Genomic DNA, 12,941 nt, shown 5'->3' with positions numbered 1-12,941 from the left:
TAGAATTATTCTGGGTGCTCTAAGAACCCAAATCACATTTTAATCTACTTAAGCGTAGAAAGACACTACACTCCTGGAAATGGAAAAAAGAACACATTGACACCGGTGTGTCAGACCCACCATACTTGCTCCGGACACTGCGAGAGGGCTGTACAAGCAATGATCACACGCACGGCACAGCGGACACATCAGGAACCGCGGTGTTGGCCGTCGAATGGCGCTAGCTGCGCAGCATTTGTGCACCGCCGCCGTCAGTGTCAGCCAGTTTGCCGTGGCATACGGAGCTCCATCGCAGTCTTTAACACTGGTAGCATGCCGCGACAGCGTGGACGTGAACCGTATGTGCAGTTGACGGACTTTGAGCGAGGGCGTATAGTGGGCATGCGGGAGGCCAGGTGGACGTACCGCCGAATTGCTCAACACGTGGGGCGTGAGGTCTCCACAGTACATCGATGTTGTCGTCAGTGGTCGGCGGAAGGTGCACGTGCCCGTCGACCTGGGACCGGACCGCAGCGACGCACGGATGCACGCAAGACCGTAGGATCCTACGCAGTGCCGTAGGGGACCGCACCGCCACTTCCCAGCAAATTAGGGACACTGTTGCTCCTGGGGTATCGGCGAGGACCATTCGCAACCGTCTCCATGAAGCTGGGCTACGGTCCCACACACCGTTAGGCCGTCTTCCGCTCACGCCCCAACATCGTGCAGCCCGCCTCCAGTGGTGTCGCGACAGGCGTGAATGGAGGGACGAATGGAGACGTGTCGTCTTCAGCGATGAGAGTCGCTTCTGCCTTGGTGCCAATGATGGTCGTATGCGTGTTTGGCGCCGTGCAGGTGAGCGCCACAATCAGGACTGCATACGACCGAGGCACACAGGGCCAACACCCGGCATCATGGTGTGGGGAGCGATCTCCTACACTGGCCGTACACCTCTGGTGATCGTCGAGAGGACACTGAATAGTGCACGGTACATCCAAACCGTCATCGAACCCATCGTTCTACCATTCCTAGACCGGCAAGGGAACTTGCTGTTCCAACAGGACAATGCACGTCCGCATGTATCCCATGCCACCCAACGTGCTCTAGAAGGTGTATGTCAACTACCCTGATCAGCAAGATCTCCGGATCTGTCCCCCATTGAGCATGTTTGGGACTGGATGAAGCGTCGTCTCACGCGGTCTGCACGTCCAGCACGAACGCTGGTCCAACTGAGGCGCCAGGTGGAAATGGCATGGCAAGCCGTTCCACAGGACTACATCCAGCATCTCTACGATCGTCTCCATGGGAGAATAGCAGCCTGCATTGCTGCGAAAGGTGGATATACACTGTACTAGTGCTGACATTGTGCATGCTCTGTTGCCTGTGTCTATGTGCCTGTGGTTCTGTCAGTGTGATCATGTGATGTATCTGACCCCAGGAATGTGTCAATAAAGTTTCCCCTTCCTGGGACAATGAATTCACGGTGTTCTTATTTCAATTTCCAGGAGTGTATTTGCAATGTTAATGTCTTCAAATATTAAACAAATTTCACAGGGACTTATTGCTCTCATTTGATTAGTGGAAGGTCATAAAGGGATAATAAGCACTGACACAAAACCAACTTCCAGGAGTGATGTAATACATTTCTTGTGCTTTTTTCATCAAAGGAGTTGTCATCAAATATAAGGGAGGAAACTCACCAACCCTCTGAATAAAGTGTCTTGTAGGCACAGGACCAAAACACCACCAATGCCTGTATCTCATAGTCTTCAGTATTATGACATAGTAAATCCACATGCCATGATTCTACAATTAAGATTGACTAATACAACATGTCAATACAAAAAGTCAGGACCAATTAGGATCTGCCTGTACCTCACACTCTACACTCAATTAAAAATGTCAAGCATTTTTAGGAACTGCACCTCTTTTCATTACAGCAATCTCCACATTTAGCAATACAATGTGGAATAGAGAAAATATGGTGAACCAGAAGCTGGCAACAAGAGGTTTCCCAACAGGTTCTTATAAAAACATATGAAACTTTTTTCGGTCATATAATTCTGCAGCAGGAATTGGTTTCTTAAATCACTTTCCAATCTTTAGATGTCTTTATTTCATTACTTTTGACATTATTACTACTTAATGCCCCCCCCCCCCCCCTCCCTTTTTCCGTTTTCCTTCTCTTCAGCTCAACTTTCATTTCAAACCCCATTCTCTTGCTTCTGTTGCGTATTACCACCTTAATTTTCTTTTCGTAATTGTATCGATAAAATAATCTACTCATCACAAGGTGGCCTGAGAAAACGTATATAAAGATTAAGGACATGTGCGAGTTTTCAGAGTTAGTGTTTCCTTCTTCTTGCAGGATGGTTAAAGCAGGAGGAAGAGGGAGGAAAGAAAATATTGGCAATGTTTTTTAGGAAATAGGCAGAGCTCAGTAAAGTTTCTTTTATGCCTCTTCCTTCTGCTTCCAACCTTCTGCCAGAAAAAGGTGCCACTAGCTCCGAAAGCTGGCACATTTCCTTAATCTTTATATAAGTTGTCTCCGGCTTCCTCTTTGTGAGTGGAATTTTTTTATCTATCTCACTACATTATATTTTCAGAAATTATTTTCACTGAAATATTAATTTTCTTTTTGTCTTTCCATCTCAATACACATCATACCATTTCTTGTCTCTGTGTCCCCCACCCCGTCCCGTGTTGTGCCTGGAACATTTTTATTCCTCCCATTCCATTCAATTAAGTAATGTTACTATCTGAACACTTATGTGGTCCCTACTCCATTATCAACAATCTTAGTAAGAATGTAGTCTGAAAGCTTTGTTCATAAAAGTGTTATCAATATGTACAATCAAGAATAAGAGTAATGTTGTACATTTTGTGCAAGTTGTTCCAAATTTTGTGAAATGGTTTGTCATCAACAACAGCGAAAATAGCTTCTTCCATTCATCACTTACACAAAACACACACGAGATCATAGTATAAGCAATAAACTTTTAGTGTCACTTAGTCATTAAAATCTTTTGATGCAGAGCTGCAAAATACTGACACCATTTTGTTATTTAACTGTGCATAGTCTTAAAAAAAAAAGTGTAAAAAGAAAATACTGCAGCAAAAAGGGACACAAACTTGTGTGGAAATGAAACATTCGTCAGTAATTATTTTAAAAACGCATCACTAATTTTTATAACAAGGGGTATGAAAACACACTATAAGCACACTTCACACCAGGTTGTGAACAGATGTGTGTAAATACCTATTGACAATGCCATATGACTCTGGATGAATCCATGTTTGATCCAGCACATTTGGTTTCTCTCCAGCACTGGCCAGATTTTTTGTTTCCCTGTAACAGAAACATTTCTAGAATGAGAGAAAAAGTTAATAAAATATTGTTTATAACTATTATAACTACTTTTGTTAATTTCATTTAGTGTATTTCCATCTCATTATAATGTTGAAATTTGCCCTGAATATTTTCTTTCTAAAACTATTGTTAGTTACTACTCTCACGAACCTCATTTCCAATGTCTGTGGCATAATACGAATAAATCCAGCACATTGTTCGAAGGTCTTACTGCCTATTCCTTTTACAAGTTTCAGCTGATTTCTATTAATGAAAGGCCCTCTAGTGGATCGCCATTCAATAAGATTCTGTACTTTCGTGGCACTTAAACCAGCAATGTGCCTACAACAAACAAAGGGTGAATGAAAGAACAAGTAATTTAAAATTTACACACAGTATGTAAATCCATGCCAAAAAGCACAAACACAACTAAATCAAGTACTGATGTGCTTCAGAATGCACACACACACACACACACACACACACACACACACACACACACACACACAGAGAGAGAGAGAGAGAGAGAGAGAGAGAGAGAGAGAGAGAGAGAGAGAGAGAGAGAGAGAGAGGGGGGGGGGGGGGGGGGGGGGAATGTTGAGACAGCAGTTCGAACATATTATGTTTCCCTTCTCATGCATTCAAATACTATGTACATACTTTATTAATAACTATTTACACAACCCTTAAAGCATGCAACAAAGTGTGCAGGAAAATAAATGAGAAAAGTTTAGACAAATCACAACATAAACACAGAGAGGAAGTTATCATTATCCTGAGTATGTGAGAGTTAAGTCGATACCATTCAGATATAAACAGGTGCAGAGACTTGTATGGCATAATGACCCATTGATGAATTTTTGTGCAGATAACTGGTGATGCTCTAAGACTGAATAAAGAAGTAGTAACAGCTGCAAGCAGCCTTAAGCCATTCGAATGATTCACTGCAACTGTGGACTCAGTTTCAGTGAAGTCCATAAAATATTTCAAGATGAATTAAAGTGCTACTCATATGTCAAATTAATTCTTTAAAAAAAGGCAACAGGCATAATCAGTATCACTTGGGGAGGGGAGGGGAGCTTCATAGTCTCAGATGTTGTTGAATATAGGATACATTAAAATTCAGGAGTAAGTACAAAACACGCATTTTTTTGTTTTCTCTTAAAAAACTCCAGCTCCAAGATACAGGCCTGCAAAGATGACACTGCGAACACCATTTTGAAGAAGCAAATTTCAGATTTTTTTTAAAAAATTCTGTATCTCTGTAACAGTTCTGAACATTTTGTTAAGAGCTTTTTTATTTTAAAGACAATTGCTTTATGATTACAATGATATCCTCCGTTTGGACATATCTGTCAAAGTTCTTTTACTGTCACCTTTTGAATTATTTTTATAATTTACACATATTTTTTTCCAAAAATGCCAATCCAGAAAAGTTAGATTTTTTCTGTTGATTAGTACCATGTAATACTATATTCTCTGTAAATGAGGGCTTCCACTTTTAAGTTACCTCTGTACTTCCGCCTCGACTGACATTTCTGTCCGAACTCTTTGCCTTTACAAATGTCTGCTTGTGTGTGTGTGTGTGTGTGTGTGTGTGTGTGTGTGGATGGATATGTGTGTGTGTGCGCGAGTGTACACCTATCCTTTTTCCCCCTAAGGGTAGTCTTTCCGCTCCCGGGATTGGAATGACTCCTTACCCTCTCCCTTAAAACCCACATCCTTTCGTCTTTCACTCTCCTTCCCTCTTTCCTGAAGAAGCAACCGTCGGTTGCGAAAGCTAAAAATTCTGTGCGTGTGTTTGTGTGTTTTATTTATTGTGCCTACCTACCGGAACTTTCCCGCTTGGTAAGTCTTGGAATGTTTGTTTTTAATATATTATTGTACAGTTAAGTTGATGCATTGTTGTTGATCTAACCAATACGGGTTCCACATCTGAAACTCAACTAGGACTGACTGTCAGGACCAAAAATCGGGCCCTTATATAAGCACAATAATAGGCACTGAAACTACACATTGTTTGATGTTTAATTTACAGAAATCAGAATTAAAACTAAACTCACAGAATTAACTGAATACATAAAAAAATGCATCTTTTTAACAGTTTCTTCTACTACAGGGGTTAAGCCGTATTATTTGTTTAAATCATGAAATTGAAAAATACAGTTATGCAAACAATACTTTTGACAAAACTGGAAATTGATATGGAATTAATTAGGAGCTGACTTTGTTAACGTGTTTTGTAATACACCCACATAGATTCTTTAAGAATATGAGTTGTTCCTCCAAAGGTTTATAATTAGTACAGAGTTTATATTTGTTTATAAGTCAACAACAGAATTTAAGTTACGAAACAGTTACTGATTTCAGCCTATAACGAAGAATATTAACTAGGAATAGTCAAAATAAATTAGAAAATCAATTACATACCTGAAACTAAGCACATAACTAGATCTGGTGGTAAATTCTTTAAAACTGAGGGCCATCCTATTTATTTTATGAAAATGCAGATTATACTCACATATGTTAATGATAATTAGTTAAAAGTGAAAAAACAAATTTAAGCTGGCAGATGGCAAAACGAGAAGGGAAGTAAAAAATTTCCCAGCTTGCTTCGCTACTAACGCTATAGTGAAAGAACCTAGACAGATAAGTCCAAATGGATGATTTCTTTGTAATGATAAAGCAATTATCTTTTTAATAATAAAAAACAACAACAAAATATTTCCAAAATTCACATCTTCAAAATGTGTATGTGCAGTGTCATCTTTGGAGGGCTGCATCTCAGGACAGATTTCTTTTGGAGGAAAATAAAATAAAATATAAAAAATAAAAAAGTTTACATTTTCCTTACTTAGTCTTTTATTTTAACATATGCTAAATTCAATAACATCGGAGACTATGAAGGCAAGATTTTTTCCTAGCCTGCCTGAACTGAGACGGACTATGCCTGCATTCCAGAGAGAGTGGAAATACATTTATCTTCAGCTACTATGGCGCGTGCACACACACACACACACACACACACACACACACACACACACACACACGTGTGCTCTCAGGCAACTGAAACCACACTGCCTGTGAGACTGCCGTCGCGTGTGCGTGTGTTGTTATTGACAAAGGCCTTAATGGTCAAAAGCTATAATTGTGACAGTCTTTTTTGTGTGCCTGTCTGAGAGTCAGCATCTTCACTATATGGTGGTAGCAACTTTCCTTCTCAAATATTGTTACATTCCATCCTGGATTTTCCATTATTTGGAAATGTTAATTCTGAGACTGGCGCAATCTGATACTTTTTTTTCCCAGTAAAACAGACAGAAAGTAAGGAATTTACAATTTTAATAAAATACTAGGAAAGTAAAAAAAAAGGTGTGTGTGTGTGTGTGTGTTTTTCATTGTTCTCGTTATACGCACATAATCATTGTAACTGATCTGTGTTTAATAACATTTTAAGGGTTACTACAACTTCTCTGTTTACAGAGCATATTTGTAATGTAATGGTTTACAAAAACAAAAGTTTTTTTAAGGAAGCTAATGAACAAAAATTATTTACTAAGCTAGAGAGGGGATTGATTATAAATAACATTAGATGGCATATTCTTTCTCTAAATTGCCAATTACCTGAGGATGCAATCTGAAGCTGTATTAATATCAACTCCAACAAAGCTGACACATTCACTAACTATTTCATCCAAAGTTGCCACTAGCTTTTTCTCAGGAACATCATGCTGGTACATCCCAACACCTAGATGTTTTGGTTCTATCTTAACTAGTTCTGCCATAGGGTCCTGCAGTCTCCGTGCCACTGAAACTGCAACCGGGGAAGAGTAATGTAACTGAAATGGTATCAACAGTTCCATAAAATTTACAGAGATCCAACAACATTTTACACCATTGCCATGAAACAATATACGAATGTGAGTACTAAAGTACACAACAATAACAAACATATACATAACACCACAAACACAATTTTTACTTTGAGGAAAGAACAATGCAAATTAAAGTTAAAGAAGTTCTAAAACAGACAAATGTCATAAGATGAAATGCTGTACAAACTCTTTTTAAAATGTTCTACTAATGAAATAGTCAGAATGGAAAGCAACAGAACACGTCATGTAATGCGCAGATTATTTTTAAGATATGATTTATAACATGCTAGAGAAAAACATTATTCTCTATCCTAATTCTGATCCTCAATCTACATATCCAATTACTGTTTTGTCACTGGGACAACACGCAATGTTTCCTTCTTCTCAACTTAATATGCACCCTGTGCTCTTCATGGACTTTGGAAGGACCTAGTCTACACTTGGGATGGCTCACCTCAGTAGGCACACAGAGTGTCACTGAATTTCTCTCCCCCCTTGGCAACCACATCACTAATGGGCTCTGATACGCACCTAACTTTGAGTTCCAACTGCCAATAATCCCACCTTCTATGAATGCCTGGAGGCTTCCAAAGAAACAGAAGAGATGATTGCAGCTGGCTCAGGATCTTTACCAGCCCCAAATACACATGAAACCTGTTTGAAGAAAAACAGGGAAGGCCTTTCTAATTGTCCCCTGAAAAGACTTTCACAGCATGCAACACCTTAAAATGACCTTCCACTCATGCACAGTTGAGGGATCAACCTCAATGTCAGCAGTAACCAGGTTGACCACAATAGCAGACTGATCGAGAGAGATGTGGGGCGTGCTGGATATCTCTTGGATCGCCGCATAACTGAAGCCAGCATCACATAGAGCTGTGAGCAGGTCCCCACTCAGTTGCATCTTAACATGGTATTCACAGTCCCTATCCATGCTAAAGATAGTGGAAAACTACACAACAGGAACACACAAGACATTGACAACTAAACAACAACAGCACAAAGACAAATCTAAATAGGTAACTCAATTTTACTTAGAAGCTCACAAAATGATCACACAAACAATCTACTCTCCTGATGCTGTCGGCACCTGACTGAGATCTGTGCAATGGCCACTGGCTCTTCAAATTAAAACAAACAACAGTGGCAATTCAGATAGTGTAAATCTACATTACACAGTTACTAAAATGCTAAAACATGTGTAGAAATTTCTCCGGTCAGTACACAAAAGATATAAAACATGAATTGTCAGTTTTAAACTAGGAGGTACAGAATTTGTCATCAGTAAAGAAGGAAATCGAAACAGTGCATGATGGTTTTGAAATGAGAATGGAACTCTCTAGAGTGGATGTTGAGGTCCAGGTAGGCATAGTGCTTAGTGAAACATCTAAACATAAACATGAATCGAATCTACTGAACAAGTGTGCATAGCCCTTAAGGTATTCACTTTAGAACACACATTTACCGGAAATTTTTTTCTCATTTTGGTGCGTACTACCTCCTCCAAAAAATATTGAAACCAAATAGATTGCAGTAGGAGAGAGGTGTTTAACAGTACTGAAGATAGTTCATAGCTCTTAAGGTATGCATTTTAGGGCCCATGTTTACTAGTCTTTTTTTCTGTTCAGGTCCAGACTACCACCTATGAAAGTTACCTGCCCTAAAATCTTGCAAGGGAAACTCCACATCGCAACCTTCTCAGATTTAGTGGCAAGAGAGCCCACTGGACAGCCCATCAGGGCTGCAAATCGGGCGAGCCATGTTCAAATCTACCTCGTGGCCCCCCCCCCCCCCCCCCCTCCTGCTGTTCGCTGTATTCAAATTTGTGCTTGTGTTATGGTGTAAAGTCTGTTTGCAACATTGAGGTGTAAGGAATGCACCTGCAATGAAGGTTGATTTTGCACAGCTACTCTATTGGCAGCCCTAAGGTAGGGCTTTCGAATGGGAACCACAAACCTTTGATGAAAAGGCAACAAGTCAACTGAATCCTCCACCGGAAAACACATCTGGTGTGTTATACAAGGCATTAGTGACAGTACGTGTGTCATAGGACCTAATTTGTACGCCTGGTGAGAGAGTGAGAGATGCCTCCTTGCCCATTTTAGGTGTTCATAAGAATGTGAATGTGACCATTCCCAAGGAAATGATGAAAATGTAATAGTTTGTCACATAAGCTGCGACAAATGAACAGAACAGTTTCACAATCACACAGTTTCTCTGTGCTCTGTCAAAACATATCTTTTTAATGGTTTTTGAAATTTCGTTCCATTTAGTAAGCTTTGACTCCTGAATTTCTTTGTTGTAATATAGTTCACTTCCGTTTATTTGTTGTTTTCATTTCTGTGAGATGCCTATGTAGTATCTCGCCTGCTTTCACTATTCATCACATTTACTTGTGACAAGCTTTTATCTTGAAGTCAGAGCCAGCACTGGAAGCTCAGTAAGAAACAAGCATGCACAAGAAGATACTAAAGGGAGCATATTTTAATTCTCAGCATTGATGTGGTGTGTGAATATGATTAGCAGACTCTTAGAATTTTGTCTGGGGGAATGTTAGAGAATAGTTAGATGGCAAAACACCTGAAGAAGGTAGTTTGCTTCTTTACAGTAGACTGCAAAATGGTGGTGTCAACTAGGGAAAGCTCTGATTTTTGTTTTATTTTTTCTTTGTGACGAGTAAGCATAGTTTGGAAATTAGGTAGTTAGATGCATGTTTTGACTCAACACTACACCGGTGAGTGTACAAATTGTGCAAAATAAAGCTCAACCAGTCCTGCAGCAATTACATTATATTTATTGACACTTTCTGCACTTGATAGGCCAGCTTGCAGCATATTAAAGAATGTTTACACCAGCAAGATTCAGCTGGGGAAATAGATGTGCACACCTTACTGTGGTCATCGCATAGCCGTAAGTCGGCTGTGGCCACCAAGTCGTGTAGGTCCGATGTAGGTTGAGGGTTTCATAGGAGGACTGATTTTTTCCCCCTATGTTGTTTTCAGTAGCAGTGAACTCCAGTCTGCTGACTTTAAAGTGGTGGTATTATCTAATATGCTATTGTGGTCACAGTTTAAGAAACATAAGGAGCAAAAGCTTGTGTAGATACAGATTAAAATATTGTTGACTCATTTGAGGGTATATTAAATAGTTAAGAGTGGAAGGGAACAGATGTGAGATGCTTAAGCAAATCATGGAACAAAGGAAGGGATTAAAACATTCACAATGTGATATAAAACATGAGTTGCCAATTTAAATTAGGAGTTACAGAATTTGTTATCAGTAAAGAAGGAAATCAAAGCAGTGCATGATGGTTACGAAATGAAGATGGTCCACTTCAGATTGGATTTTGAGGTCCAAGCAGGCTTATAGCACTGTGAAATATACAAATATACATATTAATTGAATCAGAGAATTTTTCAGTTAGAGGTCAGGCATGGCAAGTCTTCCCTGACCCCAAGTTGTGGGTGACTTTTCTAAGCTGTACCCCTTTCCCTAAATCTCTCCATTCCTTTTCCTTCACTCCTCTTCCTTCCTTTCCTTTGCACTGCCAGAAGAAGGAACCACTGGCTCCGAAAGCTTATGAGTGTAAATCATTTTGTGTATATGTTCCCCTGCCGCCGTGTGGTGGGTATTTTTTATTTTTATTTTGACAATGTGTGGTTTCTTTGTAGTAGTAACAATTACACATCCTGAAGTGTTAATATTAGCCAACATGAAATTGGGAAGACTGGCAAACTTGTACAGTATGCAGAATTTGAAGAAATATACAGGGCTATTACAAATGATTGAAGCGATTTCATAAATTCACTGTAGCTCCATTCATTGACATATGGTCACGACACACTACAGATACGTAGAAAAACTCAAAGTTTTGTTCGGCTGAAGCTGCTCTTCAGGTTTCTGCCACCAGAGCACTCGAGAGTGCAGTGAGACAAAATGGCGACAGGAGCCGAGAAACCGTATGTCGTGCTTGAAATGAACTCACATCAGTCAGTCATAACAGTGCAACGACACTTCAGGACGAAGTTCAACAAAGATCCACCAACTGCTAACCATTCGGCGATGGTATGCGCAGTTTAAAGCTTCTGGATGCCTCTGTAAGGGGAAATCAATGGGTCGGCCTGCAGTGAGCGAAGAAAAGGTTGAACGCGTGCGGGCAAGTACATGTGTAGCCCGCAGAAGTCGATGAATAAAACAAGCAGGGAGCTAAACGTACCACAGCCGACGGTTTGGAAAATCTTACGGAAAAGGCTGAAGCAGAAGCCTTACCGTTTACAATTGCTATAAGCCCTGACAGCCGATGACAAAGTCAAAAATTTTCAATATTCGGTGCGGTTGCAACAGCTCATGCAAGAGGATGCGTTCAGTGCAAAACTTGTTTTCAGTGATGAAGCAACATTTTTTGTTATTGGTGAAGTGAACAGACACAATGTGCGAATTTGAGCAGTAGAGAATCCTCAAGCATTCGTGCAGCAAATTCGCAATTCACCAAAAGTTAACGTGTTTTGTGCGATCTCACGGTTTAAAGTTTACGGCCCCTTTTTCTTCTGCGAAAAAAATGTTACAGGACACGTGTATCTGGACATTCTGGAAAATTGGCTCATGCCACAACTGGAGACCGACAGCGCCGACTTCATCTTTCAACAGGATGGTGCTCCACTGCACTTCCATCATGATGTTCGGCATTTCTTAAACAGTAGATTGGAAAACCGATGGATCGGTCATGGTGGAGATCATGATCAGCAATTCATGTCATTGCCTCCACGCTCTCCCGATTTAACCCCATGTGATTTCTTTCTGTGGGGTTATGTGAAAGATTCAGTGTTTAAACCTCCTTTACCAAGAAACGTGCCAGAACTGCGAGCTTGCATCAAAGATGCTTTCGAACTCATTGTTGGGGACATGCTGCGTCGAGTGTGGGAGGAACTTGATTATTGGCTTGATGTCTGCCGAATCACTGAAGGGGCACATATCGAACATTAGTGAGTGCCTAAAAAAACTTTTTGAGTTTTTGTATGTGTGTGCAAAGCATTGTGAAAATATCTCAAATAATAAAGCTATTGAAGAACTGTGAAATCGCTTCAATCATTTGTAATAACTCTGTATGCATTTTAAACTGAAGGGAAGTCCAGCTACAATATTTTCGCTGAATTACAAGAACAAATTAGGTTACTCCCACAGGTAAAAATGGTAAAAGTGCATGTACCGAGGGACCATGTTTTGTTAGGTAAAGTTACTGAAATAATAAAAATGTGCTGGAATTTCTGACGATGACAAATATTTTATAGAAAACTGCCAGACCGCAACGGATCTGTCTTGACTATAGTATAGAGGCTACAAAACTGAGGTCATACAAATGCAGTGTAAAGCAAATTGGCGACAGTGTAGGAGACTTGATCAAAAAACTAGCTACCGCACGTTTATCATGCTATACAAACTCTTTATAGTGGCCATCTCACACATTAATTTTTTATAAGTTTTGTACATAATGCAATGCAATATGATTTTGCTTTCACAGTGTGAGGCTAAGTGGGTGAAAAATATAATTCTTAGGGAGTGTCAATTTGGGGAGGCAGGACTGTCTGGGGGTGACTGATAATAAATCTGAGGGGACAACAATTAGTTATTCTGCTGCCTGTGGTAACAACAAGTAATTGGAGAGGTGTTTGTCTTCAGAATGGGTAATGTGAATAAAAATACTGAGAATGTGCTAGTGTCAAGTGATTTTCAGTATGGTT

General features: G+C 40.0%; 1 protein-coding gene across 1 annotated transcript in view; it reads right to left on the bottom strand.

The window, feature by feature from the left end:
- The window catches only part of LOC126273093 (S1 RNA-binding domain-containing protein 1), a 189,316-nt gene that overhangs the window by 43,905 nt on the left and 132,470 nt on the right, over positions 1-12,941 (bottom strand). Inside the window, exons 12-14 of the mRNA XM_049976518.1 lie at positions 6,953-7,142; positions 3,500-3,670; positions 3,239-3,328 (exon numbers count right to left, since the gene is read on the bottom strand). Coding sequence (XP_049832475.1) covers positions 3,239-3,328; positions 3,500-3,670; positions 6,953-7,142 — 451 coding nt within the window. The remainder of the gene's footprint in view (positions 1-3,238; positions 3,329-3,499; positions 3,671-6,952; positions 7,143-12,941) is intronic.

The sequence above is a fragment of the Schistocerca gregaria genome, chromosome 5 (genome assembly GCF_023897955.1).
Source record: "Schistocerca gregaria isolate iqSchGreg1 chromosome 5, iqSchGreg1.2, whole genome shotgun sequence".
Lineage (NCBI taxonomy): Eukaryota > Metazoa > Arthropoda > Insecta > Orthoptera > Acrididae > Schistocerca > Schistocerca gregaria.
The sequence above is the reverse complement of the archived record's forward strand: the minus strand, read 5'-3'. Positions and strand labels throughout refer to the sequence as shown.